The sequence below is a fragment of the Procambarus clarkii genome, chromosome 50 (genome assembly GCF_040958095.1).
Source record: "Procambarus clarkii isolate CNS0578487 chromosome 50, FALCON_Pclarkii_2.0, whole genome shotgun sequence".
NCBI classification, from domain to species: Eukaryota; Metazoa; Arthropoda; class Malacostraca; order Decapoda; family Cambaridae; genus Procambarus; species Procambarus clarkii.
The window spans coordinates 5566925-5591924 of NC_091199.1; the positions used below are offsets into that span (position 1 = coordinate 5566925).

General features: G+C 54.6%; 3 protein-coding genes across 3 annotated transcripts in view; 1 reads left to right on the forward strand and 2 right to left on the reverse strand.

The window, feature by feature from the left end:
• Positions 1 to 25000, forward strand: part of LOC123749575 (uncharacterized) — a 68668-nt gene that overhangs the window by 13231 nt on the left and 30437 nt on the right. The window lies entirely within an intron of this gene.
• LOC123749574 (uncharacterized) lies at positions 16054 to 17840 on the reverse strand. The gene is made up of 2 exons (XM_069303375.1): positions 17690 to 17840; positions 16054 to 17582 (listed from the first exon to the last, which is right to left on the reverse strand). The coding sequence occupies exons 1-2, from the start codon at positions 17838 to 17840 to the stop codon at positions 16054 to 16056; spliced, it is 1680 nt and encodes a 559-aa protein (XP_069159476.1).
• Positions 24366 to 25000, reverse strand: part of LOC138351579 (putative leucine-rich repeat-containing protein DDB_G0290503) — a 1002-nt gene continuing 367 nt past the window's right edge. Inside the window, exon 1 of the mRNA XM_069303376.1 lies at positions 24366 to 25000. This exon is cut by the window's right edge and continues 367 nt beyond it. Coding sequence (XP_069159477.1) covers positions 24366 to 25000 — 635 coding nt within the window.

Sequence of the window (25000 nt, forward strand, 5' to 3'; positions counted from 1 at the left end):
GCTCCCTAGCTGCGTTCTACGCTCCTAGCTGCGTTCTACGCTCCTAGCTGCGTTCTACGCTCCTAGCTGCGTTCTACGCTCCTAGCTGCGTTCTACGCTCCTAGCTGCGTTCTACGCTCCTAGCTGCGTTCTACGCTCCTAGCTGCGTTCTACGCTCCTAGCTGCGTTCTACGCTCCTAGCTGCGTTCTACGCTCCTAGCTGCGTTCTACGCTCCTAGCTGCGTTCTACGCCTCCTAGCTGCGTTCTACGCTCCCTAGCTGCGTTCTACGCTCCTAGCTGCGTTCTACGCTCCTAGCTGCGTTCTACGCCCCTAGCTGCGTTCTACGCCCCTAGCTGCGTTCTACGCTCCTAGCTGCGTTCTACGCTCCTAGCTGCGTTCTACGCTCCTAGCTGCGTTCTACGCCCTAGCTGCGTTCTACGCTCCTAGCTGCGTTCTACGCCTCCTAGCTGCGTTCTACGCCCTAGCTGCGTTCTACGCCCCTAGCTGCGTTCTACGCCCCTAGCTGCGTTCTACGCTCCTAGCTGCGTCCTACGCTCCTAGCTGCGTCCTACGCCCCTAGCTGCGTTCTACGCCCCTAGCTGCGTCCTACGCTCCTAGCTGCGTCCTACGCTCCTAGCTGCGTCCTACGCTCCTAGCTGCGTTCTACGCTCCTAGCTGCGTTCTACGCCCCTAGCTGCGTCCTACGCTCCTAGCTGCGTTCTACGCCCCTAGCTGCGTCCTACGCTCCTAGCTGCGTTCTACGCTCCTAGCTGCGTTCTACGCCCCTAGCTGCGTCCTACGCTCCTAGCTGCGTTCAACGCCCCTAGCTGCGTCCTACGCCCCTAGCTGCGTTCTACGCCCCTAGCTGCGTTCTACGCCCCTAGCTGCGTCCTACGCTCCTAGCTGCGTTCTACGCCCCTAGCTGCGTCCTACGCTCCTAGCTGCGTTCAACGCCCCTAGCTGCGTTCTACGCCCCTAGCTGCGTTCTACGCCCCTGGCTGCGTTCTACGCCCCTAGCTGCGTCCTACGCTCCTAGCTGCGTTCTACGCCCCTAGCTGCGTCCTACGCTCCTAGCTGCGTTCAACGCCCCTAGCTGCGTTCTACGCCCCTAGCTGCGTTCTACGCCCCTAGCTGCGTTCTACGCCCCTAGCTGCGTCCTACGCTCCTAGCTGCGTCCTACGCTCCTAGCTGCGTTCTACGCCCCTAGCTGGGTCCTACGCTCCTAGCTGCGTTCAACGCCCCTAGCTGCGTTCTACGCCCCTAGCTGCGTTCTACGCCCCTAGCTGCGTTCTACGCCCCTAGCTGCGTTCTACGCCCCTAGCTGCGTCCTACGCTCCTAGCTGCGTCCTACGCTCCTAGCTGCGTTCTACGCCCCTAGCTGCGTCCTACGCTCCTAGCTGCGTTCAACGCCCCTAGCTGCGTTCTACGCCCCTAGCTGCGTTCTACGCCCCTAGCTGCGTTCTACGCCCCTAGCTGCGTTCTACGCCCCTAGCTGCGTCCTACGCTCCTAGCTGCGTCCTACGCTCCTAGCTGTGTTCTACGCCCCTAGCTGCGTCCTACGCTCCTAGCTGCGTTCAACGCCCCTAGCTGCGTTCTACGCCCCTAGCTGCGTTCTACGCCCCTAGCTGCGTTCTACGCCCCTAGCTGCGTTCTACGCCCCTAGCTGCGTCCTACGCTCCTAGCTGCGTCCTACGCTCCTAGCTGTGTTCTACGCCCCTAGCTGCGTCCTACGCTCCTAGCTGCGTTCAACGCCCCTAGCTGCGTTCTACGCCCCTAGCTGCGTTCTACGCCCCTAGCTGCGTCCTACGCTCCTAGCTGCGTCCTACGCTCCTAGCTGTGTACTACGCCCCTAGCTGCGTCCTACGCTCCTAGCTGCGTCCTACGCTCCTAGCTGCGTCCTACGCTCCTAGCTGCGTTCTACGCTCCTAGCTGCGTCCTACGCTCCTAGCTGCGTTCTACGCTCCTAGCTGCGTCCTAAGCTCCTTGCTGCGTCCTACGCTCCTAGCTGCGTTCTACGCTCCTAGCTGCGTCCTACGCCCCTAGCTGCGTCCTACGCTCCTAGCTGCGTTCTACGCTCCTAGCTGCGTTCTACGCCCCTAGCTGCGTTCTACGCCCCTAGCTGCGTCCTACGCCCCTAGCTGCGTCCTACGCTCCTAGCTGCGTTCTACGCCCCTAGCTGCGTCCTACGCTCCTAGCTGCGTTCTACGCCCCTAGCTGCGTTCTACGCCCCTAGCTGCGTCCTACGCCCCTAGCTGCGTCCTACGCCCCCTAGCTGCGTCCTACGCTCCTAGCTGCGTCCTACGCCCCTAGCTGCGTCCTACGCCCCTAGCTGCGTCCTTCGCCCCTAGCTGCGTCCTACGCCTCTAGCTGCGTCCTACGCTCCTAGCTGCGTCCTACGCCCCTAGCTGCGTCCAACGCTCCTAGCTGCGTCCTACGCTCCTAGCTGCGTCCTACACTCCTAGCTGCGTCCTACACTCCTAGCTGCGTCCTACACTCCTAGCTGCGTCCTACGCTCCTAGCTGTGTCCTACGTCCTACGCTCCTAGCTGCGTCCTACACTCCTAGCTGCGTCCTACGCTCCTAGCTGCGTCCTACGCTCCTAGCTGCGTCCTACGCTCCTAGCTGCGTCCTACGCCCCTAGCTGCGTCCTACGCCCCTAGCTGCGTCCTACGCCCCTAGCTGCGTCCTACGCCCCTAGCTGCGTCCTACGCTCCTAGCCGCGTCCTACACTCCTAGCTGCGTCGTACGCTCCTAGCTGCGTCCTACGCCCCTAGCTGCGTCCTACGCTCCTAGCTGCGTCCTACGCCCATAGCTGCGTCCTACACTCCTAGCTGCGTCCTACGCCCCTAGCTGCGTCCTACGCCCCTAGCTGCGTCCTACGCTCCTAGCTGCGTCCTACGCTCCTAGCTGCGTCCTACGCCCATAGCTGCGTCCTACGCCCCTAGCTGCGTCCTACGCTCCTAGCTGCGTCCTACGCCCCTAGCTGCGTCCTACGCTCCTAGCTGCGTCCTACGCCCCTAGCTGCGTCCTACGCCCCTAGCTGCGTCCTACGCTCCTAGATGCGTCCTACGCCCCTAGCTGCGTCCTACGCCCCTAGCTGCGTCCTACGACCCTAGCTGCGTCCTACGCCCCTAGCTGCGTCCTACGCCCCTAGCTGCGTCCTACACTCCTAGCTGCGTCCTACGCCCCTAGCTGCGTCCTACGCCCCTAGCTGCGTCCTACGCCCCTAGCTGCGTCCTACGCCCCTAGCTGCGTCCTACGCCCCTAGCTGCGTCCTACGCCCCTAGCTGCGTCCTACACTCCTAGCTGCGTCCTACGCCCCTAGCTGCGTCCTACGCTCCTAGCTGCGTCCTACGCCCCTAGCTGCGTCCTACGCCCCTAGCTGCGTCCTACACTCGTAGCTGCGTCCTACGCTCCTAGCTGCGTCCTACGCCCCTAGCTGCGTCCTACGCTCCTAGCTGCGTCCTACGCCCCTAGCTGCGTCCTACGCTCCTAGCTGCGTCCTACGCTCCTAGCTGCGTCCTACGCCCATAGCTGCGTCCTACGCCCCTAGCTGCGTCCTACGCTCCTAGCTGCGTCCTACGCCCCTAGCTGCGTCCTACGCTCCTAGCTGCGTTCTACGCCCCTAGCTGCGTTCTACGCCCCTAGCTGCGTCCTACGCCCCTAGCTGCGTCCTACGCCCCCTAGCTGCGTCCTACGCTCCTAGCTGCGTCCTACGCCCCTAGCTGCGTCCTACGCCCCTAGCTGCGTCCTTCGCCCCTAGCTGCGTCCTACGCCTCTAGCTGCGTCCTACGCTCCTAGCTGCGTCCTACGCCCCTAGCTGCGTCCAACGCTCCTAGCTGCGTCCTACGCTCCTAGCTGCGTCCTACACTCCTAGCTGCGTCCTACACTCCTAGCTGCGTCCTACACTCCTAGCTGCGTCCTACGCTCCTAGCTGTGTCCTACGTCCTACGCTCCTAGCTGCGTCCTACACTCCTAGCTGCGTCCTACGCTCCTAGCTGCGTCCTACGCTCCTAGCTGCGTCCTACGCTCCTAGCTGCGTCCTACGCCCCTAGCTGCGTCCTACGCCCCTAGCTGCGTCCTACGCCCCTAGCTGCGTCCTACGCCCCTAGCTGCGTCCTACGCTCCTAGCCGCGTCCTACACTCCTAGCTGCGTCGTACGCTCCTAGCTGCGTCCTACGCCCCTAGCTGCGTCCTACGCTCCTAGCTGCGTCCTACGCCCATAGCTGCGTCCTACACTCCTAGCTGCGTCCTACGCCCCTAGCTGCGTCCTACGCCCCTAGCTGCGTCCTACGCTCCTAGCTGCGTCCTACGCTCCTAGCTGCGTCCTACGCCCATAGCTGCGTCCTACGCCCCTAGCTGCGTCCTACGCTCCTAGCTGCGTCCTACGCCCCTAGCTGCGTCCTACGCTCCTAGCTGCGTCCTACGCCCCTAGCTGCGTCCTACGCCCCTAGCTGCGTCCTACGCTCCTAGATGCGTCCTACGCCCCTAGCTGCGTCCTACGCCCCTAGCTGCGTCCTACGACCCTAGCTGCGTCCTACGCCCCTAGCTGCGTCCTACGCCCCTAGCTGCGTCCTACACTCCTAGCTGCGTCCTACGCCCCTAGCTGCGTCCTACGCCCCTAGCTGCGTCCTACGCCCCTAGCTGCGTCCTACGCCCCTAGCTGCGTCCTACGCCCCTAGCTGCGTCCTACGCCCCTAGCTGCGTCCTACACTCCTAGCTGCGTCCTACGCCCCTAGCTGCGTCCTACGCTCCTAGCTGCGTCCTACGCCCCTAGCTGCGTCCTACGCCCCTAGCTGCGTCCTACACTCGTAGCTGCGTCCTACGCTCCTAGCTGCGTCCTACGCCCCTAGCTGCGTCCTACGCTCCTAGCTGCGTCCTACGCCCCTAGCTGCGTCCTACGCTCCTAGCTGCGTCCTACGCTCCTAGCTGCGTCCTACGCCCATAGCTGCGTCCTACGCCCCTAGCTGCGTCCTACGCTCCTAGCTGCGTCCTACGCCCCTAGCTGCGTCCTACGCTCCTAGCTGCGTCCTACGCTCCTAGCTGCGTCCTACGCCCCTAGCTGCGTCCTGCGCCCCTAGCTGCGTCCTACACTCCTAGCTGCGTCCTACGCCCCTAGCTGCGTCCTACGCTCCTAGCTGCGTCCTACGCCCCTAGCTGCGTCCTACGCTCCTAGCTGCGTCCTACGCCCCTAGCTGCGTCCTACGCTCCTAGCTGCGTCCTACGCCCATAGCTGCGTCCTACACTCCTAGCTGCGTCCAACGCTCCTAGCTGCGTCCTACACCTCTAGCTGTGTCCTACGCTCCTAGCTGCGTCCTACGCCCCTAGCTGCGTCCTACGCTCCTAGCTGCGTCCTACGCTCCTAGCTGCGTCCTACGCCCCTAGCTGTGTCCTTCGCTTTTTTCATGGATATGATACCAACATCAAATCATATATCAGACGTCGCCCTATCCCCACTAGATTTTGAAGAAGCCATAAACAGTATGCCTATGCACTCTGCACCAGGTCCGGATTCTTGGAACTCCATATTCATCAAGAACTGTAAAAAACCACTATCGCAGGCCCTCCACATTCTGTGGAGACAAAGCCTAGATACTGGCGTTATTCCTGATATACTAAAAACAGCAGAGATAGCACCACTTCATAAAGGAGGAAATAAGGCAGAGGCAAAAAATTACAGACCGATAGCACTAACATCCACATTATAAATTTTTTTGAGAGTGTGCTAAGAAGTAAGATCACAAAATACATGGAATCACAGCATCTCCATAACCCCGGACAACATGGTTTCAGAACAGGGCACTCTTGCCTGTCACAGTTGCTGGACCACTATGATATGGCATTAGATGCTATGGAAGACAAACAAAACGCTGATGTAATTTACACAGATTTCGCAAAAGCTTTTGATAAATGTGACCATGGTGTTATTGCACATAAAATGCGTTCAAAAGGAATTACCGGGAAAATAGGCAGATGGATCTACAATTTCCTGACCAACAGAACCCAATGTGTAATAGTCAACAAAATAAAATCCAGCCCATCAACCGTGAAGAGCTCAGTCCCCCAGGGTACTGTGCTTGCTCCAGTACTTTTTCTCATCCTCATATCGGACATAGACCAGAACACAACCTATAGCACTGTATCATCCTTTGCAGATGACACTAGGATTTTCATGAGAGTTGGCAACATAGAGGACACGGCAAACCTCCAATCAGATGTAGATCAGGTCTTTCTATGGGCTACAGAAAATAATATGGTGTTTAATGAGGATAAGTTCCAGCTCATGCGCTACGGAAAAATTGAAAATATAAAAACAGAAACCACGTACAAAACACAGGCAAATCATAACATAGAACGAAAAGGCAATGTAAAGGATCTGGGTGTACTCATGTCGGAAGACCTTACCTTTAAAGAACACAATAAAGTAGCCGTCACAACTGCAAGAAAAATGACAGGTTGGATAACAAGAATTTTTCACACTAAAGATGCTATACCGATGATGATACTTTTCAAAACGCTTGTGCTCTCTAGAGTGGAGTACTGCTGCACAATGACAGCCCCTTTCAAAGCTGGATAAATTGCTGACCTGGAGAGCGTGCAGAGATCCTTTACTGCTAGAATCCACTCAGTAAAACATCTAAATTACTGGGACCGACTAAAGAGCCTAAATCTGTACTCCCTTGAGCGCAGGCGGGAGAGATACATAATAATTTACACGTGGAAAATAATTGAGGGGCTGGTCCCAAACCTACACACAGAAATAACATCACATGAGACCAGAAGACATGGCAGGATGTGCAGAATACCCCCGTTGAAAAGCAGAGGTGCAACAGGTACTCTGAGAGAGAACTGTATCAACATCAGAGGCCCGAGACTGTTCAACACGCTTCCACTACACATAAGGGACATAACTGGCAGACCCCTCACAGTGTTCAAGAGAGAACTATCAACATCAGAGGCCCGAGACTGTTCAACACGCTTCCACTACACATAAGGGGCATAACTGGCCGACCCCTCACAGTGTTCAAGAGAGAACTATCAACATCAGAGGCCCGAGACTGTTCAACACGCTTCCACTACACATAAGGGACATAACTGGCCGACCCCTCACAGTGTTCAAGAGAGAACTATCAACATCAGAGGCCCGAGACTGTTCAACACGCTTCCACTACACATAAGGGACATAACTGGCCGACCCCTCACAGTGTTCAAGAGAGAACTATCAACATCAGAGGCCCGAGACTGTTCAACACGCTTCCACTACACATAAGGGACATAACTGGCCGACCCCTCACAGTGTTCAAGAGAGAACTTGACAAACACCTCCAAAGGATACCTGATCAACCAGGCTGTGACTCATACGTCAGGCTGCGAGCAGCCGCGTCTAACAGCCTGGTTGATCAGTCCAGCAACCAGGAGGCCTGGTCGACGACCGGGCCGCGGGGACACTAAGCCCCGGAAGCACCTCAAGGTAAGGTAACCAAGGTACGCTCCTAGCTGCGTCCTACGCTCCTAGCTGCGTCCTACGCCCCTAGCTGCGTCCTACGCCCCTAGCTGCGTCCTACGCCCGTAGCTGCGTCCTACGCCCGTAGCTGCGTCCTACGCTCCTAGCTGCGTCCTACGCCCGTAGCTGCGTCCTACGCTCCTAGCTGCGTCCTACGCCCGTAGCTGCGTCCTACGCTCCTAGCTGCGTCCTACGCCCGTAGCTGCGTCCTACGCCCGTAGCTGCGTCCTACGCTCCTAGCTGCGTCCTACGCTCCTAGCTGCGTCCTACGCTCCTAGCTGCGTCCTACGCTCCTAGCTGCGTCCTACGCTCCTAGCTGCGTCCTACGCTCCTAGCTGCGTCCTACGCTCCTAGCTGCGTCCTACGTCTGGAAGTAAATGGGTCCAGGTAGTATAGTCGGATTCGTTCTCGTCGCACAATCGAGAATTCTGGGTTCGAATCCCGGGCGGGAAAAAAATGGTTGAGCGCGTTTCTTTTCACCTAATGCTCCTGCCCACCTAGCAGTAAATAGGTCCCCCAGGAGTTACGTGGGTACCCAGCTTCTGGTGGAGTTGCGTCCTGAGGAGGGTCAGCAATTTGACCCAGAGAGAGGGGGGGGGGGCGTGACCTCGGTATAACCCTAACATGCACGGATGACCTGGATTCCTGCCACTCGTGGCATGTAGCTCCGTTTCGGCAGGACGACGCCGACCACAAGATTTCGATATCATAATGGAAGAGATATCATAATGGAACCTCCTTCGGCGATTCTCTGCGAAGTCCTCCTCCTTCGGCGATTCTCTGCGAAGTCCTCCTCCTTCGGCGATTCTCTGCGAAGTCCTCCTCCTTCGGCGGACGAGGGGGAAGGCGGACTCGAAATCAACATGGACGAGGGGGGAAGGAACCATCAGGAGAAAGCACCAAGCCATTACGACTATACAGCACTGGGAAGGGGTCAGGATAAGGATTTGAGATGGGACGGTGGGGGGGGGGAAGAATTGGTGCCCAATCACTTGGAAGTTCGGGGATTGAACGCCGACCTGCATGAAGCGATGCCAACAATGATATTTTTTCACTTACATATTATTTTTGTTTTAAACAAAAAAATGTAAATTAATATTTTAAATTAATTTCACCAAACTAATCATGACTGAACCTGTCACAGCTATCCTTGGGCCCCCTCACCCCCCCCCCCCTCGTCCATTGTGGCGGGAATGGACTGAGGGGCCCATTCCCATTCCAGGGGGAGAATGGTAATGGGAATTCCCCATTCCAGGAGGAGAATGGTAATGGGAATTCCCCATTCCAGGGGGCCTCGCCCCCCCCCCCCAACTGCCATTTTGGGGGACTGGGGCCACCCCCCCCCCCTTGGGAGAGGGGGGGGTCCAGGGCCACCAGCACATTGGGGAGGGGGGTCCGGGGGGGCCACCACCACCTTAGGGGCCCCCTTCACTTGGGGCCTCATTAATTAAAAAAATTAAGATTGGATCCGGCAGCGCCTATAAGGCGTCAGCAGAAGCATGGGACGAAGGTGAGTGAGCCGCCATAGTGGACCGTTCTGGTATATCAATACAAGTTTTGCTCGTACCAGGTGTGTGGGTGTCCGCACATGGAGCAGCGGTCCTTGAAGTACTCCTCCCGAGCATAGGCCTTGTTCGAGGCCGTGTAGTCATGGTAGGCCCCTAGGCCTAGGCACAGGCAGCCGATGCAGCCGAAGGGAAAGGGCAGGAAGCCTAAGAGTCCGGCGCCGGTGATGTAGAGAAGCGCCGAGCAGTTCCAGTCTCCATTAGGAGGAGGTATAGTGAGCACGGAGGGATGGACACACTTTCTGCAGTCATCGCAGAATAACCGTCCTGTGTCCATCAGGGCTGCCACTCTCACTCTCCTGTTGGCGCCACTGGTATCTTCGTCGGCGCCACTGGCGTCTATGTTGGCGCCACTGGCGTCTATGTTGGCGCCACTGGCGTCTATGTTGGCGCCACTGGCGTCTATGTTGGCGCCACTGGCGTCTATGTTGGCGCCACTGGCGTCCTTATTGGCGCCTCTGGCGTCTTTGCTGTCAACAGTGACGTCCATGTTGTCGATAGTAACGCCGGCGCCAGGCGTGACGAGCACGGCTCCGGCCTGCCGTGCCAGGTAGTGGAGGCCGACACACGTGCCCACCAAGACCAGGGGGAGCAGTGGTGGGCCCAGGACGTACCAGTACCCACCTGCAGGCACCAGGCCCAGGTAGTAGAGCTGGAACCTGAGGTGCAGGTGGTACCACCAGCGCCGGTACAGGGCGAGGAGGTGTACCGTGTTGGCCAGCACGCCCTGGCTGGCCTGGCCGGCCTCCTGCTGGGGCCACAGCAGCTGCGCGAGGGCCAGCAGCCAGCTGCGGCGCGCCAGCACCTGCTGCAGGGCCAAGTTCTCTCTCTCTAAGGCAACACTGAGGTTCCTCGCTGACACCCCCAGTGCCGCCACCGCTCCCACCCCCGGCAACAACCACCCCCTGCGGCACGCCGCCCCCAGCGACCCCCTGCGGCACGCCGCCCCCAGCGACCCCCTGCGGCACGCCGCCCCCAGCGACCCCCTGCGGCACGCCGCCCCCAGCGACCCCCTGCGGCACGCCGCCCCCAGCGACCCCCTGCGGCACGCCGCCCCCAGCGACCCCCTGCGGCACGCCGCCCCCAGCGACCTCACCAGGAGCCCTACTAGCAGGAAGGGTGGTGCCAGCAGGAGCCTCGCTGCCCGCGTCACCAGCAGGCCAGTACTGGCCGCCCACCACCAAGCCTCTCTCAACCCTCTCACTGAACACACTTCACACATTGTTAAAGTAATTGTGATAATGTTATTAAAACAAACTTAAAAGGCTTAATGTAATTTTATGTTAAAATAATAACAGTGTTATAATGGAGCGGAGAGAGATTGTCAACACTTCACTCCCCCACCCCAGGGGGAGGGGGGGGGGGTAAGGCAGCGCCTGCCCGCCCCTCTCCCTCCCTTACCATTCCCTACCTCGTCCCTACCCCTCTATAACCCCTCCTTAACCCAGGGAGTAACGGAGGTGTGTCACTCAGTCAGGGGTGTGTCACTCGGGTAGTGACGGAGGTGTGACACTCAGCCAGGGAGTGACGGAGGTGTGTCACTCAGCCAGGGAGTGACGGAGGTGTGTCACTCAGCCAGGGAGTAACGGAGGTGTGTCACTCAGTCAGGTAGTGACGGAGGTGTGTCACTCAGCCAGGGAGTGACGGAGGTGTCACTCAGTCAGGGAGTGACGGAGGTGTGTCACTCAGCCAGGGAGTGACGGAGGTGTCACTCAGTCAGGGAGTGACGGAGGTGTGTCACTCAGCCAGGGAGTGACGGAGGTGTGTTACTCAGTCAGGGAGTGACGGAGGTGTCACTCAGTCAGGGAGTGACGGAGGTGTGTCACTCAGCCAGGGAGTGACGGAGGTGTGTTACTCAGTCAGGGAGTGACGGAGGTGTCACTCTGCCAGGGAGTGACGGAGGTGTGTCACTCAGCCAGGGAGTAACGGAGGTGTGTCACTCAGTCAGGTAGTGACGGAGGTGTGTCACTCAGCCAGGGAGTGACGGAGGTGTTACTCAGTCAGGGAGTGACGGAGGTGTGTCACTTAGTCAGGGAGTGACGGAGGTGTGTCACTCAGCCAGGGAGTGACGGAGGTGTGTCACTCAGTCAAGGAGTGACGGAGGTGTGTCACTCAGCCGGGGAGTGACGGAGGTGTGTCTCTCAGTCAGGGAGTGACGGAGGTGTGTCACTCAGTCACGGAGTGATGGAGGTGTGTCACTCAGGTAGTGACGGAGGTGTCACTCAGCCGGGGAGTAACGGAGGTGTGTCACTCAGTCAGAAAATGACGGAGAAGTGTCACTCAGGGAGTGACAGAGGTGTGTCACTCAGTCAGGGAGTGACGGCGGTGTGTCACTCACTCAGGGAGTGACGGATTTGTATCACTCAGCCAGGGAGTGACGGAGGTGTGTCACTCAGTCAGGGAGTGACGGAGGTGTCTCACTCAGTCAGGGAGTGATGGAGGTGTGTCACTCAGGGAGTGACGGAGGTGTGTCACTCAGGGAGTGACGGAGGTGTGTCACTCAGGGAGTGACGGAGGTGTCTCACTTAGTCAGGGAGTGACAGAGGTGTGTCACTCAGCCAGGGAGTGACGGAGGTGTGTCACTCAGCCAGGGAGTGACGGAGGCGTGTCACTCAGCCAGGGAGTGACGGAGGCGTGTCACTCAGCCAGGGAGTGACAGAGGAGTGTCACTCAGCCAAGGAGTGGCGGAGGTGTGTCACTCAGCCAAGGAGTGACGGAGGTGTGTCACTCAGCCAGGGAGTGACGGAGGTGTGTCACTCAGCCAGGGAGTGACGGAGGTGTGTCACTCAGCCAGGGAGTGACGGAGGTGTGTCACTCAGCCAGGGAGTGACAGAGGAGTGTCACTCAGCCAAGGAGTGACGGAGGTGTGTCACTCAGCCAGGGAGTGACGGAGGTGTGTCACTCAGCCAGGGAGTGACGGAGGTGTGTCACTCAGCCAGGGAGTGACGGAGGTGTGTCACTCAGCCAGGGAGTGACAGAGGAGTGTCACTCAGCCAGGGAGTGACAGAGGAGTGTCACTCAGCCAGGGAGTGACAGAGGAGTGTCACTCAGCCAGGGAGTGACAGAGGAGTGTCACTCAGCCAGGGAGTGACAGAGGAGTGTCACTCAGCCAGGGAGTGACGGAGGAGTGTCACTCAGCCAGGGAGTGACAGAGGAGTGTCACTCAGCCAGGGAGTGACTGAGGAGTGTCACTCAGCCAGGGAGTGACGGAGGAGTGTCACTCAGCCAGGGAGTGACGGAGGTGTGTCACTCAGCCAGGGAGTGACAGAGGAGTGTCACTCAGCCAGGGAGTGACGGAGGTGTGTCACTCAGCCAGGGAGTGACGGAGGAGTGTCACTCAGCCAGGGAGTGACAGAGGAGTGTCACTCAGCCAGGGAGTGACGGAGGAGTGTCACTCAGCCAGGGAGTGACGGAGGAGTGTCACTCAGCCAGGGAGTGACGGAGGTGTGTCACTCAGCCAAGGAGTGACGGAGGAGTGTCACTCAGCCAGGGAGTGACAGAGGTGTGTCACTCAGCCAGGGAGTGACAGAGGAGTGTCACTCAGCCAGGGAGTGACGGAGGAGTGTCACTCAGCCAGGGAGTGACGGAGGAGTGTCACTCAGCCAGGGAGTGACGGAGGAGTGTCACTCAGCCAGGGAGTGACGGAGGAGTGTCACTCAGCCAGGGAGTGACGGAGGAGTGTCACTCAGCCAGGGAGTGACAGAGGAGTGTCACTCAGCCAGGGAGTGACGGAGGAGTGTCACTCAGCCAGGGAGTGACGGAGGAGTGTCACTCAGCCAGGGAGTGACGGAGGAGTGTCACTCAGCCAGGGAGTGACGGAGGAGTGTCACTCAGCCAGGGAGTGACGGAGGTGTGTCACTCAGCCAAGGAGTGACGGAGGAGTGTCACTCAGCCAGGGAGTGACAGAGGAGTGTCACTCAGCCAGGGAGTGACGGAGGAGTGTCACTCAGCCAGGGAGTGACGGAGGTGTGTCACTCAGCCAAGGAGTGACGGAGGAGTGTCACTCAGCCAGGGAGTGACGGAGGAGTGTCACTCAGCCAGGGAGTGACGGAGGAGTGTCACTCAGCCAGGGAGTGACAGAGGTGTGTCACTCAGCCAGGGAGTGACGGAGGAGTGTCACTCAGCCAGGGAGTGACGGAGGTGTGTCACTCAGCCAGGGAGTGACGGAGGTGTGTCACTCAGCCAGGGAGTGACGGAGGTGTGTCACTCAGCCAAGGAGTGACGGAGGTGTGTCACTCAGCCAGGGAGTGACGGAGGAGTGTCACTCAGCCAGGGAGTGACGGAGGTGTGTCACTCAGCCAAGGAGTGACGGAGGTGTGTCACTCAGCCAGGGAGTGACGGAGGTGTGTCACTCAGCCAAGGAGTGACGGAGGTGTGTCACTCAGCCAGGGAGTGACGGAGGTGTGTCACTCAGCCAGGGAGTGACGGAGGTGTGTCACTCAGCCAGGGAGTGACGGAGGTGTGTCACTCAGCCAGGGAGTGACGGAGGTGTGTCACTCAGCCAGGGAGTGACGGAGGTGTGTCACTCAGCCAGGGAGTGACGGAGGTGTGTCACTCAGCCAGGGAGTGACGGAGGAGTGTCACTCAGCCAGGGAGTGACGGAGGTGTGTCACTCAGCCAGGGAGTGACGGAGGAGTGTCACTCAGCCAGTGAGTGACAGAGGTGTGTCACTCAGCCAGGGAGTGACAGAGGAGTGTCACTCAGATATCTCCTCTCTGGTAAAGGAGAGAAAAGATGTTAGAATATTATTACAAAATAGTAAAGCATTTATTGAAACAAAATATATTTTAACGATGAATAAATCAAATAAAGGATTTGGGTAATTAATGAACGGCACACTTTTTGCACATATATATTATTTTTTTCACCTACATATATATTATTGCAGTTTTGATAACAATAGAGAACATAATAATTGGTAATGGCAGTTATCTCTCTTCAGTAGGAGTTTTCATGCAGTGTACTCACCTATTTGTGTCTGCAGGAGCGAGCATTGACTCTTGGATCCCGCCTTTCGGGCCATCGGTTGTTTACAGCAATGACTCTGGTCCCATTTCCCTATCATACCTAGTTTTACAATTATGAATAGTATTTGCTACCACAACCTGCTCCTTAACTGCATTCCATTTTCCCACTACTCTCACGCTAAAGGAAAACTTCCTTCCGACTCACCTGAGTTTCCAGCTTCCACCCATGTCCCCTCGTTCTGTTACTATTGCGTGTGAACTTTTCGTCTATGTCCACTCTGTCAATTCCCCTGAGTATTTTATACGTTCCTATCATGTCCCCCCTCTACCTTCTCTTTTCTAGTGACGTAAGGCTCAGTTCCTTCAGGCGCTCCTCATACCCCATCCCTCGTAACTCTGGGACGAATCTCGTTGCAAACTTCTGAACCTTTTCCAATTTCCTTATGTGTTTCTTCAGGTGGGGACTCCATGTTGGCGCGGCATACTCTAAGACTGGCCTCAAGTAGGCAGTGTAAAGCGCCCTAAATGCTTCCTTACTTAGGTTTCTGAATGATGTTTTAATTTTTGCCAGTGTAGAGTACGCTGCTGTCGTTATCCTATTTATATGTGCCTCAGGAGATAGATTAGGTGTTACGTCCACACCCAGGTCTCTTTCTCGCGTCGTCACAGGTAGGCAGTTCCCCTTCATTGTGTACTGTCCCTTGGGTCGCTTATCACCTAGTCCCACTTCCATAACTTTACATTTGCTCGTGTTGAAGTCCAGTAGCCATTTCTCTGACCATCTCTGCAACCTGTTCAGGTCCTCTTGGAGGATCCTGCAATCCTCATCTGTCACAACTCTTCTCATCAACTTTGCGTCATCCGCAAACATCGACATGTAGGACTCTACGCCTGTAAACATGTCGTTAACATATACAAGAAATAGAATTGGTCCCAGCACCGATCCTTGTGGTACTCCACTTGTTACTGTTCGCCAGTCCGACTTCTCGCCCCTTACCGTAACTCTCTGGCTCCTTCCTGTTAGGTAGTTCCCTGTGTGTGTATGTACTTACCTAGTTGTACTTACCTAGCTGTGCTTGCGGTGGTTGAGCTCTGGCTCTTTGGTCCCGCCTTTCAACTGTCAATCAACTAATGTACAGGTTCCTAAGTCTACTGGGCTCTATCATATCTACACTTGAAGCTGTGTATGAACTCAGCCTCCACCACATCACTGCCTAATGCATTCCATTTGTCTACTACTCTGACACTAAAAAAATTCTTTCTAGTGTCTCTATGGCTCATTTGGGCACTCAATTTCCACCTGTGTCCCCTAGATTTCCACCTGTGCGTGAGTGTGTGTGTGCGTGCATGTGTGTGTGTGTGTGTGTGCGTGCATGTGTGTTGTGTGTGTGTGTGTGTGTGTGTGCATGTGTGTGTGTGTGTGCGCGTGCATGTGTGGTGTGTGTGTGTGTGTGTGTGCATGTGTGTGTGTGTGTGTGTGTGTGTGTGTGTGTGTGTGTGTGTGTGTGTGTGTGTGTGTGAGGGTTGGGTCATAAAAAGCTCATCTGAGTCAAATATGATATATTTAATTACCTAATTTATAGACACAATGCGCATGAATGTGTTAGGAATTTTTTAATATATAAAATTCGTTGTGAAATTACAGTGGCAATAATTTGCACAGGTGAAAATATAATTACCTTTGGGGGGATATAATCACGTCTAGGTCTAATTATTGTAATGTTTATATTGCCTGAAGTGTAATTAACCTCAAGTATAATTACCTTCAATTATAACTACTAATTCCCGTTAGGTTTAATGGTTGATAACAGGATGATATAATAAATAATTATAGTGAAGATTAGTTATTAATTGCCGTGAGGTATAATCATCATAAGGTATAACTGGTAAATCCCTTTGAGTATAATTGTTAATTTTTGTGGAGTATAATTACCCTGAAATATAATTTATCGTAAAGCGTCACTACCGTACTATGGTAATTATCTGTGTGTGAGATAAGTCAATACTCGCTGGGAGATAACTGCTTCATTAAGATAATTATTGGCCGAGATAATCTGGTTGAGTGACTGGACTAAGATAATCTGGTTGAGTGACTGGACTAAGATAATCTGGATGAGTGACTGGACTAAGATAATCTGGATGAGTGACTGGACTAAGATAATCTGGATGAGTGACTGGACTAAGATAATCTGGATGAGTGACTGGACTAAGATAATCTGGTTGAGTGACTGGACTAAGATAATCTGGATGAGTGACTGGACTAAGATAATCTGGTTGAGTGACTGGACTAAGATAATCTGGATGAGTGACTGGACTAAGATAATCTGGTTTAGTGACTGGACTAAGATAATCTGGATGAGTGACTGGGCTAAGATAATCTGGTTTAGTGACTGGACTAAGATAATCTGGTTTAGTGACTGGACTAAGATAATCTGGATGAGTGACTGGACTAAGATAATCTGGATGAGTGACTGGACTAAGATAATCTGGTTTAGTGACTGGACTAAGATAATCTGGTTGAGTGACTGGACTAAGATAATCTGGATGAGTGACTGGACTAAGATAATCTGGATGAGTGACTGGACTAAGATAATCTGGATGAGTGACTGGACTAAGATAATCTGGTTGAGTGACTGGACTAAGATAATCTGGATGAGTGACTGGACTAAGATAATCTGGTTGAGTGACTGGACTAAGATAATCTGGTTGAATGACTGGACTAAGATAATCTGGTTTAGTGACTGGACTAAGATAATCTGGTTGAGTGACTGGACTAAGATAATCTGGTTGAATGACTGGACTAAGATAATCTGGTTTAGTGACTGGACTAAGATAATCTGGATGAGTGACTGGACTAAGATAATCTGGATGAGTGACTGGACTAAGATAATCTGGATGAGTGACTGGACTAAGATAATCTGGTTGAGTGACTGGACTAAGATAATCTGGTTGAGTGACTGCACTAAGATAATCTGGTTTAGTGACTGGACTAAGATAATCTGGTTTAGTGACTGGACTAAGATAATCTGGATGAGTGACTGGACTAAGATAATCTGGTTGAGTGACTGGACTAAGATAATCTGGTTGAGTGACTGGACTAAGATAATCTGGTTGAGTGACTGGACTAAGATAATCTGGTTGAGTGACTGGACTAAGATAATCTGGTTGAGTGACTGGACTAAGATAATCTGGTTTAGTGACTGGGCTAAGATAATCTGGTTGAGTGACTGGACTAAGATAATCTGGTTGAGTGACTGGACTAAGATAATCTGGTTGAGTGACTGGACTAAGATAATCTGGTTGAGTGACTGGACTAAGATAATCTGGTTGAGTGACTGGACTAAGATAATCTGGTTGAGTGACTGGACTAAGATAATCTGGTTGAGTGACTGGACTAAGATAATCTGGTTGAGTGACTGGACTAAGATAATCTGGTTTAGTGACTGGACTAAGATAATCTGGATGAGTGACTGGACTAAGATAATCTGGTTGAGTGACTGGACTAAGATAATCTGGTTGAGTGACTGGACTAAGATAATCTGGTTGAGTGACTGGACTAAGATAATCTGGTTAAGTGGTTTATCACCTATTTTCTACCTGACTTTGAACCCTTTTAATAAATGGTTTGGGTTAATATATTGAAACATGTTCAGTATTTTAAGGTCAAGCTGACTTTTAAGGTACTGAGCAGTGTGGAAAACTGCCTTGTCTTGTCTGGTTCGTTTAGTGGTGTTAGACTTCAAGGCTTCCAGGTGTGAAGGAGGACTTAGTGCTGGGGTGAGTGGTGTCTCTTTCAAATTAGGGTTTGCAAAGATTGAGTTCATTTGCTCACCACCTTCTGCTGGAATGGCTTTTTCTGACTGCTAACCCAGCCGTGAGAATTATTCAGGGCGATTGTGTAGGTAGGGAAAGTGTTCTCTCTCTCTCTGTCTCTGTCTCTCTTCTCTCTCTCTCTCTCTCTCTCTCTCTCTCTCTCTCTCTCTCTCTCTCTCTCTCTCTCTCTCTCTCTCTCTCTCTCTCTCTCTCTCTCTCTCTCTCTCCCCTCCCCCCCTTCTACTCCTCAGCTGTGATGGCTGCCAATCACCTGATGATTGGCATTAATCACCGGACCTGGTGATTAATGACTCTTGTTAATCCTTGTCTTATTCTAGGCGATTCTGCACCCCCCCCCCCCCGATACTGATCCTGTGGTGAGTAAGTTAAGCCAAGTGGGATTCGAACTGTGACAAGGTCTGTTAGTCTGGTGATGATATGACTTGATCCATTTCACTGTGATGAACAATGGACCTGCGAGTTCCAGGTTGCTCTTGTTCAATCTGGGCCACCAGGCCAGGGTCTGATACCCTTGTGGTCCTCTGGGCCACCAGGCCATGGTCTGATACCCGTGTGGTGCTCTGGGCCACCAGGCCATGGTATGATACCCGTGTGGTGCTCTGGGCCACCAGACCATGGTCTGATACCCTTGTGGTCCTCTGGGCCACCAGACCATGGTCTGATACCCTTGTGGTCCTCTGGGCCACCAGACCATGGTCTGATACCCTTGTGGTCCTCTGGGCCACCAGACCATGGTATGATACCCTTGTGGTCCTCTGGGCCACCAGACCATGGTGTGATACCCTTGTGGTCCTCTGGGCCACCAGACCATGATCTGATACCCTTGTGGTCCTCTGGGCCACCAGACCATGGTCTGATACCCTTGTGGTCCTCTGGGCCACCAGACCATGGTATGATACCCTTGTGGTCCTCTGGGCCACCAGACCATGGTCTGATACCCGTGTGGTGCTCTGGGCCACCAGGCCATGGTCTGATACCCGTGTGGTGCTCTGGGCCACCAGACCATGGTCTGATACCCGTGTGGTGCTCTGGGCCACCAGGCCATGGTCTGATACCCGTGTGGTGCTCTGGGCCACCAGACCATGGTCTGATACCCGTGTGGTGCTCTGGGCCACCAGGCCATGGTTTGATACCCCTGTGGTCCTCTGGGCCACCAGGCCATGGTCTGATACCCGTGTGGTCCTCTGGGCCACCAGGCCATGGTCTGATACCCTTGTGGTCCTCTGGGCCACCAGACCATGGTCTGATACCCCTGTGGTCCTCTGGGCCACCAGGCCATGGTCTGATACCCGTGTGGTCCTCTGGGCCACCAGGCCATGGTCTGATACCCGTGTGGTCCTCTGGGCCACCAGGCCATGGTCTGATACCCGTGTGGTCCTCTGGGCCACCAGGCCATGGTCTGATACCCGTGTGGTGCTCTGGGCCACCAGACCATGGTCTGATACCCTTGTGGTCCTCTGGACCACCAGGCCATGGTCTGATACCCGTGTGGTCCTCTGGGCCACCAGACCATGGTCTGATACCCGTGTGGTCTTCTGGGCCACCAGGCCATGGTCTGATACCCGTGTGGTCCTCTGGGCCACCAGGCCATGGTCTGATACCCGTGTGGTCCTCTGGGCCACCAGGCCATGGTCTGATACCCGTGTGGTCCTCTGGGCCACCAGGCCATGGTCTGATACCCTTGTTAGTGTGAGGGTCGTGGCTGGTGTGTTAGTGTGGGGGTCGTGGCTGGTGTGTTAGTGTGGGGGTCGTGGCTGGTGTGTTAGTGTGGGGGTCGTGGCTGGTGTGTTAGTGTGAGGGTCGTGGCTGGTGTGTTAGTGTGAGGGTCGTGGCTGGTGTGTTAGTGTGAGGGTCGTGGCTGGTGTGTTAGTGTGAGGGTCGTGGCTGGTGTGTTAGTGTGAGGGTCGTGGCTGGTGTGTTAGTGTGAGGGTCGTGGCTGGTGTGTTAGTGTGGGGGTTGTGGCTGGTGTGTTAGTGTGGGGGTCGTGGCTGGTGTGTTAGTTTGAGGGTCGTGGCTGGTGTGTTAGTATGGGGGTCGTGGCTGGTGTGTTAGTTTGAGGGTCGTGGCTGGTGTGTTAGTGTGAGGGTCGTGGCTGGTGTGTTAGTGTGAGGGTCGTGGCTGGTGTGTTAGTGTGAGGGTCGTGGCTGGTGTGTTAGTGTGGGGGTTGTGGCTGGTGTGTTAGTGTGAGGGTCGTGGCTGAGGTGTTAGTATGGGGGTCGTGGCTGGTGTGTTAGTTTGAGGGTCGTGGCTGGTGTGTTAGTATGGGGGTCGTGGCTGGTGTGTTAGTTTGAGGGTCGTGGCTGGTGTGTTAGTGTGAGGGTCGTGGCTGGTGTGTTAGTGTGGGGGTCGTGTCTGGTGTGTTAGTGTGGGGGTCGTGGCTGCTGTGTTAGTGTGAGGGTCGTGGCTGGTGTGTTAGTGTGGAGGTCGTGGCTGCTGTGTTAGTGTGAGGGTCGTGGCTGGGGTGTTAGTGTGAGGGTCGTGGCTGGTGTGTTAGTGTGGGGGTCGTGGCTGGTGTGTTAGTGTGAGGGTCGTGGCTGGTGTGTTAGTGTGAGGGTCGTGGCTGGGGTGTTAGTGTGAGGGTCGTGGCTGGGGTGTTAGTGTGAGGGTCGTGGCTGGGGTGTTAGTGTGAGGGTCGTGGCTGGGGTGTTAGTGTGAGGGGTCGTGGCTGGGGTGTTAGTGTGAGGGTCGTGACTGGTGTGTTAGTGTGAGGGTCGTGGCTGGTGTGTTAGTGTGAGGGTCGTGGCTGGTGTGTTAGTGTGAGGGTCGTGGCTGGTGTGTTAGTGTGGGGGTCGTGGCTGGTGTGTTAGTGTGGGGGTCGTGGCTGGTGTGTCAGTGTGAGGGTCGTGGCTGGTGTGTTAGTGTGGGGGTCGTGGCTGGTGTTTTAGTGTGGGGGTCGTGGCTGGTGTGTTAGTGTGAGGGTCGTGGCTGGTGTGTTAGTGTGAGGGTCGTGGCTGGTGTGTTAGTGTGAGGGTCGTGGCTGGTGTGTTAGTGTGAGGGTCGTGGCTGGTGTGTTAGTGTGAGGGTCGTGGCTGGTGTGTTCGTGTGGGGGTCGTGGCTGGTGTGTTAGTGTGAGGGTCGTGGCTGGTGTGTTAGTGTGAGGGTCGTGGCTGGTGTGTTAGTGTGAGGGTCGTGGCTGGGGTATTAGTGTGAGGGTCGTGGCTGGTGTGTTAGTGTGAGGGTCGTGGCTGGTGTGTTAGTGTGAGGGTCGTGGCTGGTGTGTTAGTGTGGGGGGTCGTGGCTGGTGTGTTAGTGTGAGGGTCGTGGCTGGTGTGTTAGTGTGAGGGTCGTGGCTGGTGTGTTAGTGTGGGGGTCGTGGCTGGTGTGTTAGTGTGGGGGTCGTGGCTGGTGTGTTAGTGTGAGGGTCGTGGCTGGTGTGTTAGTGTGAGGGTCGTGGCTGGTGTGTTAGTGTGGGGGTCGTGGCTGGTGTGTTAGTGTGAGGGTCGTGGCTGGTGTGTTAGTGTGAGGGTCGTGGCTGGTGTATCAGTGTGAGGGTCGTAGCTGGTGTGTCAGTGTGAGGGTCGTGGCTGGTGTGTTTGTGTGGGGGTCGTGTCTGGTGTGTTAGTGTGGGGGTCGTGGCTGGTGTGTTAGTGTGGGGGTCGTGGCTGGGGTGTTAGTGTGGGGGTCGTGGCTGGTGTGTTAGTGTGGGGGTCGTGGCTGGGGTGTTAGTGTGAGGGTCGTGGCTGGTGTGTTCGTGTGAGGGTCGTGGCTGGGGTGTTAGTGTGAGGGTCGTGGCTGGTGTGTTAGTGTGAGGGTCGTGGCTGGTGTGTTCGTGTCGGGGTCGTGGCTGGTGTGTTAGTGTGAGGGTCGTGGCTGGTGTGTTAGTGTGAGGGTCGTGGCTGGTGTGTTAGTGTGAGGGTCGTGGCTGGGGTATTAGTGTGAGGGTCGTGGCTGGTGTGTTAGTGTGAGGGTCGTGGCTGGTGTGTTAGTGTGAGGGTCGTGGCTGGTGTGTTAGTGTGAGGGTCGTGGCTGGGGTATTAGTGTGAGGGTCGTGGCTGGTGTGTTAGTGTGAGGGTCGTGGCTGGTGTGTTAGTGTGAGGGTCGTGGCTGGGGTGTTAGTGTGAGGGTCGTGGCTGGTGTGTTAGTGTGAGGGTCGTGGCTGGTGTGTTAGTGTGGGGGTCGTGGCTGGTGTGTTAGTGTGAGGGTCGTGGCTGGTGTGTTAGTGTGGGGGTCGTGGCTGGTGTGTTAGTGTGGGGGTCGTGGCTGGTGTGTTAGTGTGAGGGTCGTGGCTGGTGTGTTAGTGTGAGGGTCGTGGCTGGTGTGTTAGTGTGAGGGTCGTGGCTGGTGTGTTAGTGTGAGGGTCGTGGCTGGGGTATTAGTGTGAGGGTCGTGGCTGGGGTGTTAGTGTGAGGGTCGTGGCTGGGGTATTAGTGTGAGGGTCGTGGCTGGGGTATTAGTGTGAGGGTCGTGGCTGGGGTGTCAGTGTGAGGGTCGTGGCTGGGGTGTTAGTGTGAGGGTCGTGGCTGGGGTATTAGTGTGAGGGTCGTGGCTGGGGTATTAGTGTGAGGGTCGTGGCTGGGGTGTTAGTGTGAGGGTCGTGGCTGGGGTATTAGTGTGAGGGTCGTGGCTGGGGTATTAGTGTGGGGGTCGTGGCTGGGGTATTAGTGTGAGGGTCGTGGCTGGGGTATTAGTGTGAGGGTCGTGGCTGGGGTGTCAGTGTGAGGGGCCTGAGGACCACATAAAGAATATTGTGCGAGGAGCCTATGCCACGCTTTCTAACTTCAGAACTGCTTTTAAATACATGGATGGCGATATACTAAAGAAATTGTTCACGACTTTTGTTAGGCCAAAGCTAGAATATGCAGCTGTTGTGTGGTGCCCATATCTTAAGAAGCACATCAACAAACTGGAAAAGGTGCAAAGACATGCTACTAAGTGGCTCCCAGAACTGAAGGGCAAGAGCTACGAGGAGAGGTTAGAGGCATTAAATATGCCAAAACTAGAAGACAGAAGAAAAAGAGGTGATATGATCACTACATACAAAATAGTAACAGGAATTGATAAAATCGACAGGGAAGACTTCCTGAGACCTGGAACTTTAAGAACAAGAGGTCATAGATTTAAACTAGCTAAACACAGATGCCGAAGAAATATAAGAAAATTCACTTTCGCAAACAGAGTGGTAGACGGTTGGAACAAGTTAAGTGAGAAGGTGGTGGAGGCCAAGACCGTCAGTAGTTTCAAAGCGTTATATGACAAAGAGTGCTGGGAAGACGGGACACCACGAGCGTAGCTCTCATCCTGTAACTACACTTAGGTAATTACACTTAGGTAATTACACTTAGGTAATTACACACATAAAAAAAAAGACTGGTTTGTGCTACTACTGAAAATGAGCAAGTTTACCCTTATCATTGGTTTAATTGTACGTTTTCTATCTAGCTAGATATAAGGGAGAACGGTGGTATTCACTGTAACATACGCGGTGTTTCAGATCACAGTCTTCTGTGTTACATTTGGTATACACTGTACCGTCTCAAGTTTCCTGTCTTATATATATATATACTGGTTTATTGTGCGCCCGATACTTATCTTGTGTGTGTTGGTTCATTGTGCACCCCATACTGATCCTGTGAGTGGTGGGTTATTGTGCACCCCATACTGATGCTGTGGTGGGTTATTGTGCACCCCATACTGATGCTGTGGTGGGTTATTGTGCACCCCATACTGATCCTGTGGTGGGTTATTGTGCACCCCATACTGATCCTGTGGTGGGTTATTGTGCACCCCATACTGATCCTGTGGTGGGTTATTGTGCACCCCATACTGATCCTGTGGTGGGTTATTGTGCACCCCATACTGATCCTGTGGTGGGTTATTGTGCACCCCATACTGATCCTGTGGTGGGTTATTGTGCACCCCATACTGATCCTGTGAGTGGTGGAGAGGTACACCAGAGAGAGAGTCAGGATGAATAAGGCAGAGCTAGAGAAAGAGCAGGAGAGAGTGGGGGAGAGTAGAGTAGTGAAGAGCCAGATAGAGTAGGGAGGGGAATCAGGGTGAGTAAGGGAGAGTAAGGGAGAGTAAGGGAGAGTGTGGCGTGGTTCAGAGGCTGGGAAAAGTTGACGGGAGGGTATATTACCATAGCAACGTCAAGAGGGGAGAGGGAGGGGGGAGAGAGGTGACATAGCAGTGAGAGAGCGAGAGAGAGAGAGAGAGAGAGAGAGAGAGAGAGAGAGAGAGAGAGAGAGAGACAGACAGACAGACAGACAGACAGACAGACAGACAGACAGACACACACACACACAAACACACACTAAGCAAGAACATTATATATTATCACTGGTATTCTATCTCCCAATTACGCCTAACTTCACATTTAGCAGCTTGACAGCAGCTTGTCAAGCTTCGTCAAGCTTGGCTCAGGTGGCTAAGCTGATGACTCTATATACCACTATATTACGCTCTTAATGGCTCTTATATTTCTCATATATCCAAGACTTAACTAATACACAGAGTCAGTTTGAAGCTGACTGAAGCTGAAACTCGTTGATCGTTCACTGAAACTCGTTGATCGTTCACTGAAACTCGTTGATCGTGCACTGAGACTCGTTGACCGTACACTGAAACTCGTTGATCGTGCACTGAGACTCGTTGATCGTGCACTGAGACTCGTTGATCGTGCACTGAGACTCGTTGATCGTGCACTGAGACTCGTTGATCGTGCACTGAGACTCGTTCATCGTGCACTGAGACTCGTTGATCGTGCACTGAAACTCGTCCATCGTACACTGAATCTCGTTCATCGTACACTGAAACTTGTCCATCGCACACTGAAACTTGTCCATCGTACACTGAAACTCGTCCATCATACACTGAAACTCGTCCATCGCACACTGAAACTCGTCCATCGTACACTGAGACTCGTTCATCGTACACTGAAACTCGTCCATCGCACACTGAAACTCGTCCATCGTACACTGAAACTCGTCCATCGTACACTGAAACTCGTCCATCGCACACTGAAACTCGTCCATCATACACTGAAACTCGTCCATCGTACACTGAAACTCGTCCATCGTACACTGAAACTCGTCCATCGTACACTGAAACTCGTTCATCGTACACTGAAACTCGTCCATCGTACACTGAAACTCGTTCATCGTACACTGAAACTCGTCCATCGCACACTGAAACTCGTCTATCGCACACT

What these genes read in the sequence shown, in the direction of transcription:
- LOC123749574 (XM_069303375.1), bottom strand. Translation starts at nt 17,840, where the DNA reads ATGAACTCAATCTTTGCAAACCCTAATTTGAAAGAGACACCACTCACC. An exon ending in CACTGCTCAGTACCTTAAAA is followed by an intron (nt 17,583 to 17,689) that starts GTCAGCTTGACC and finishes CCACTTAACCAG; the next exon opens with ATTATCTTAGTCCAGTCACT.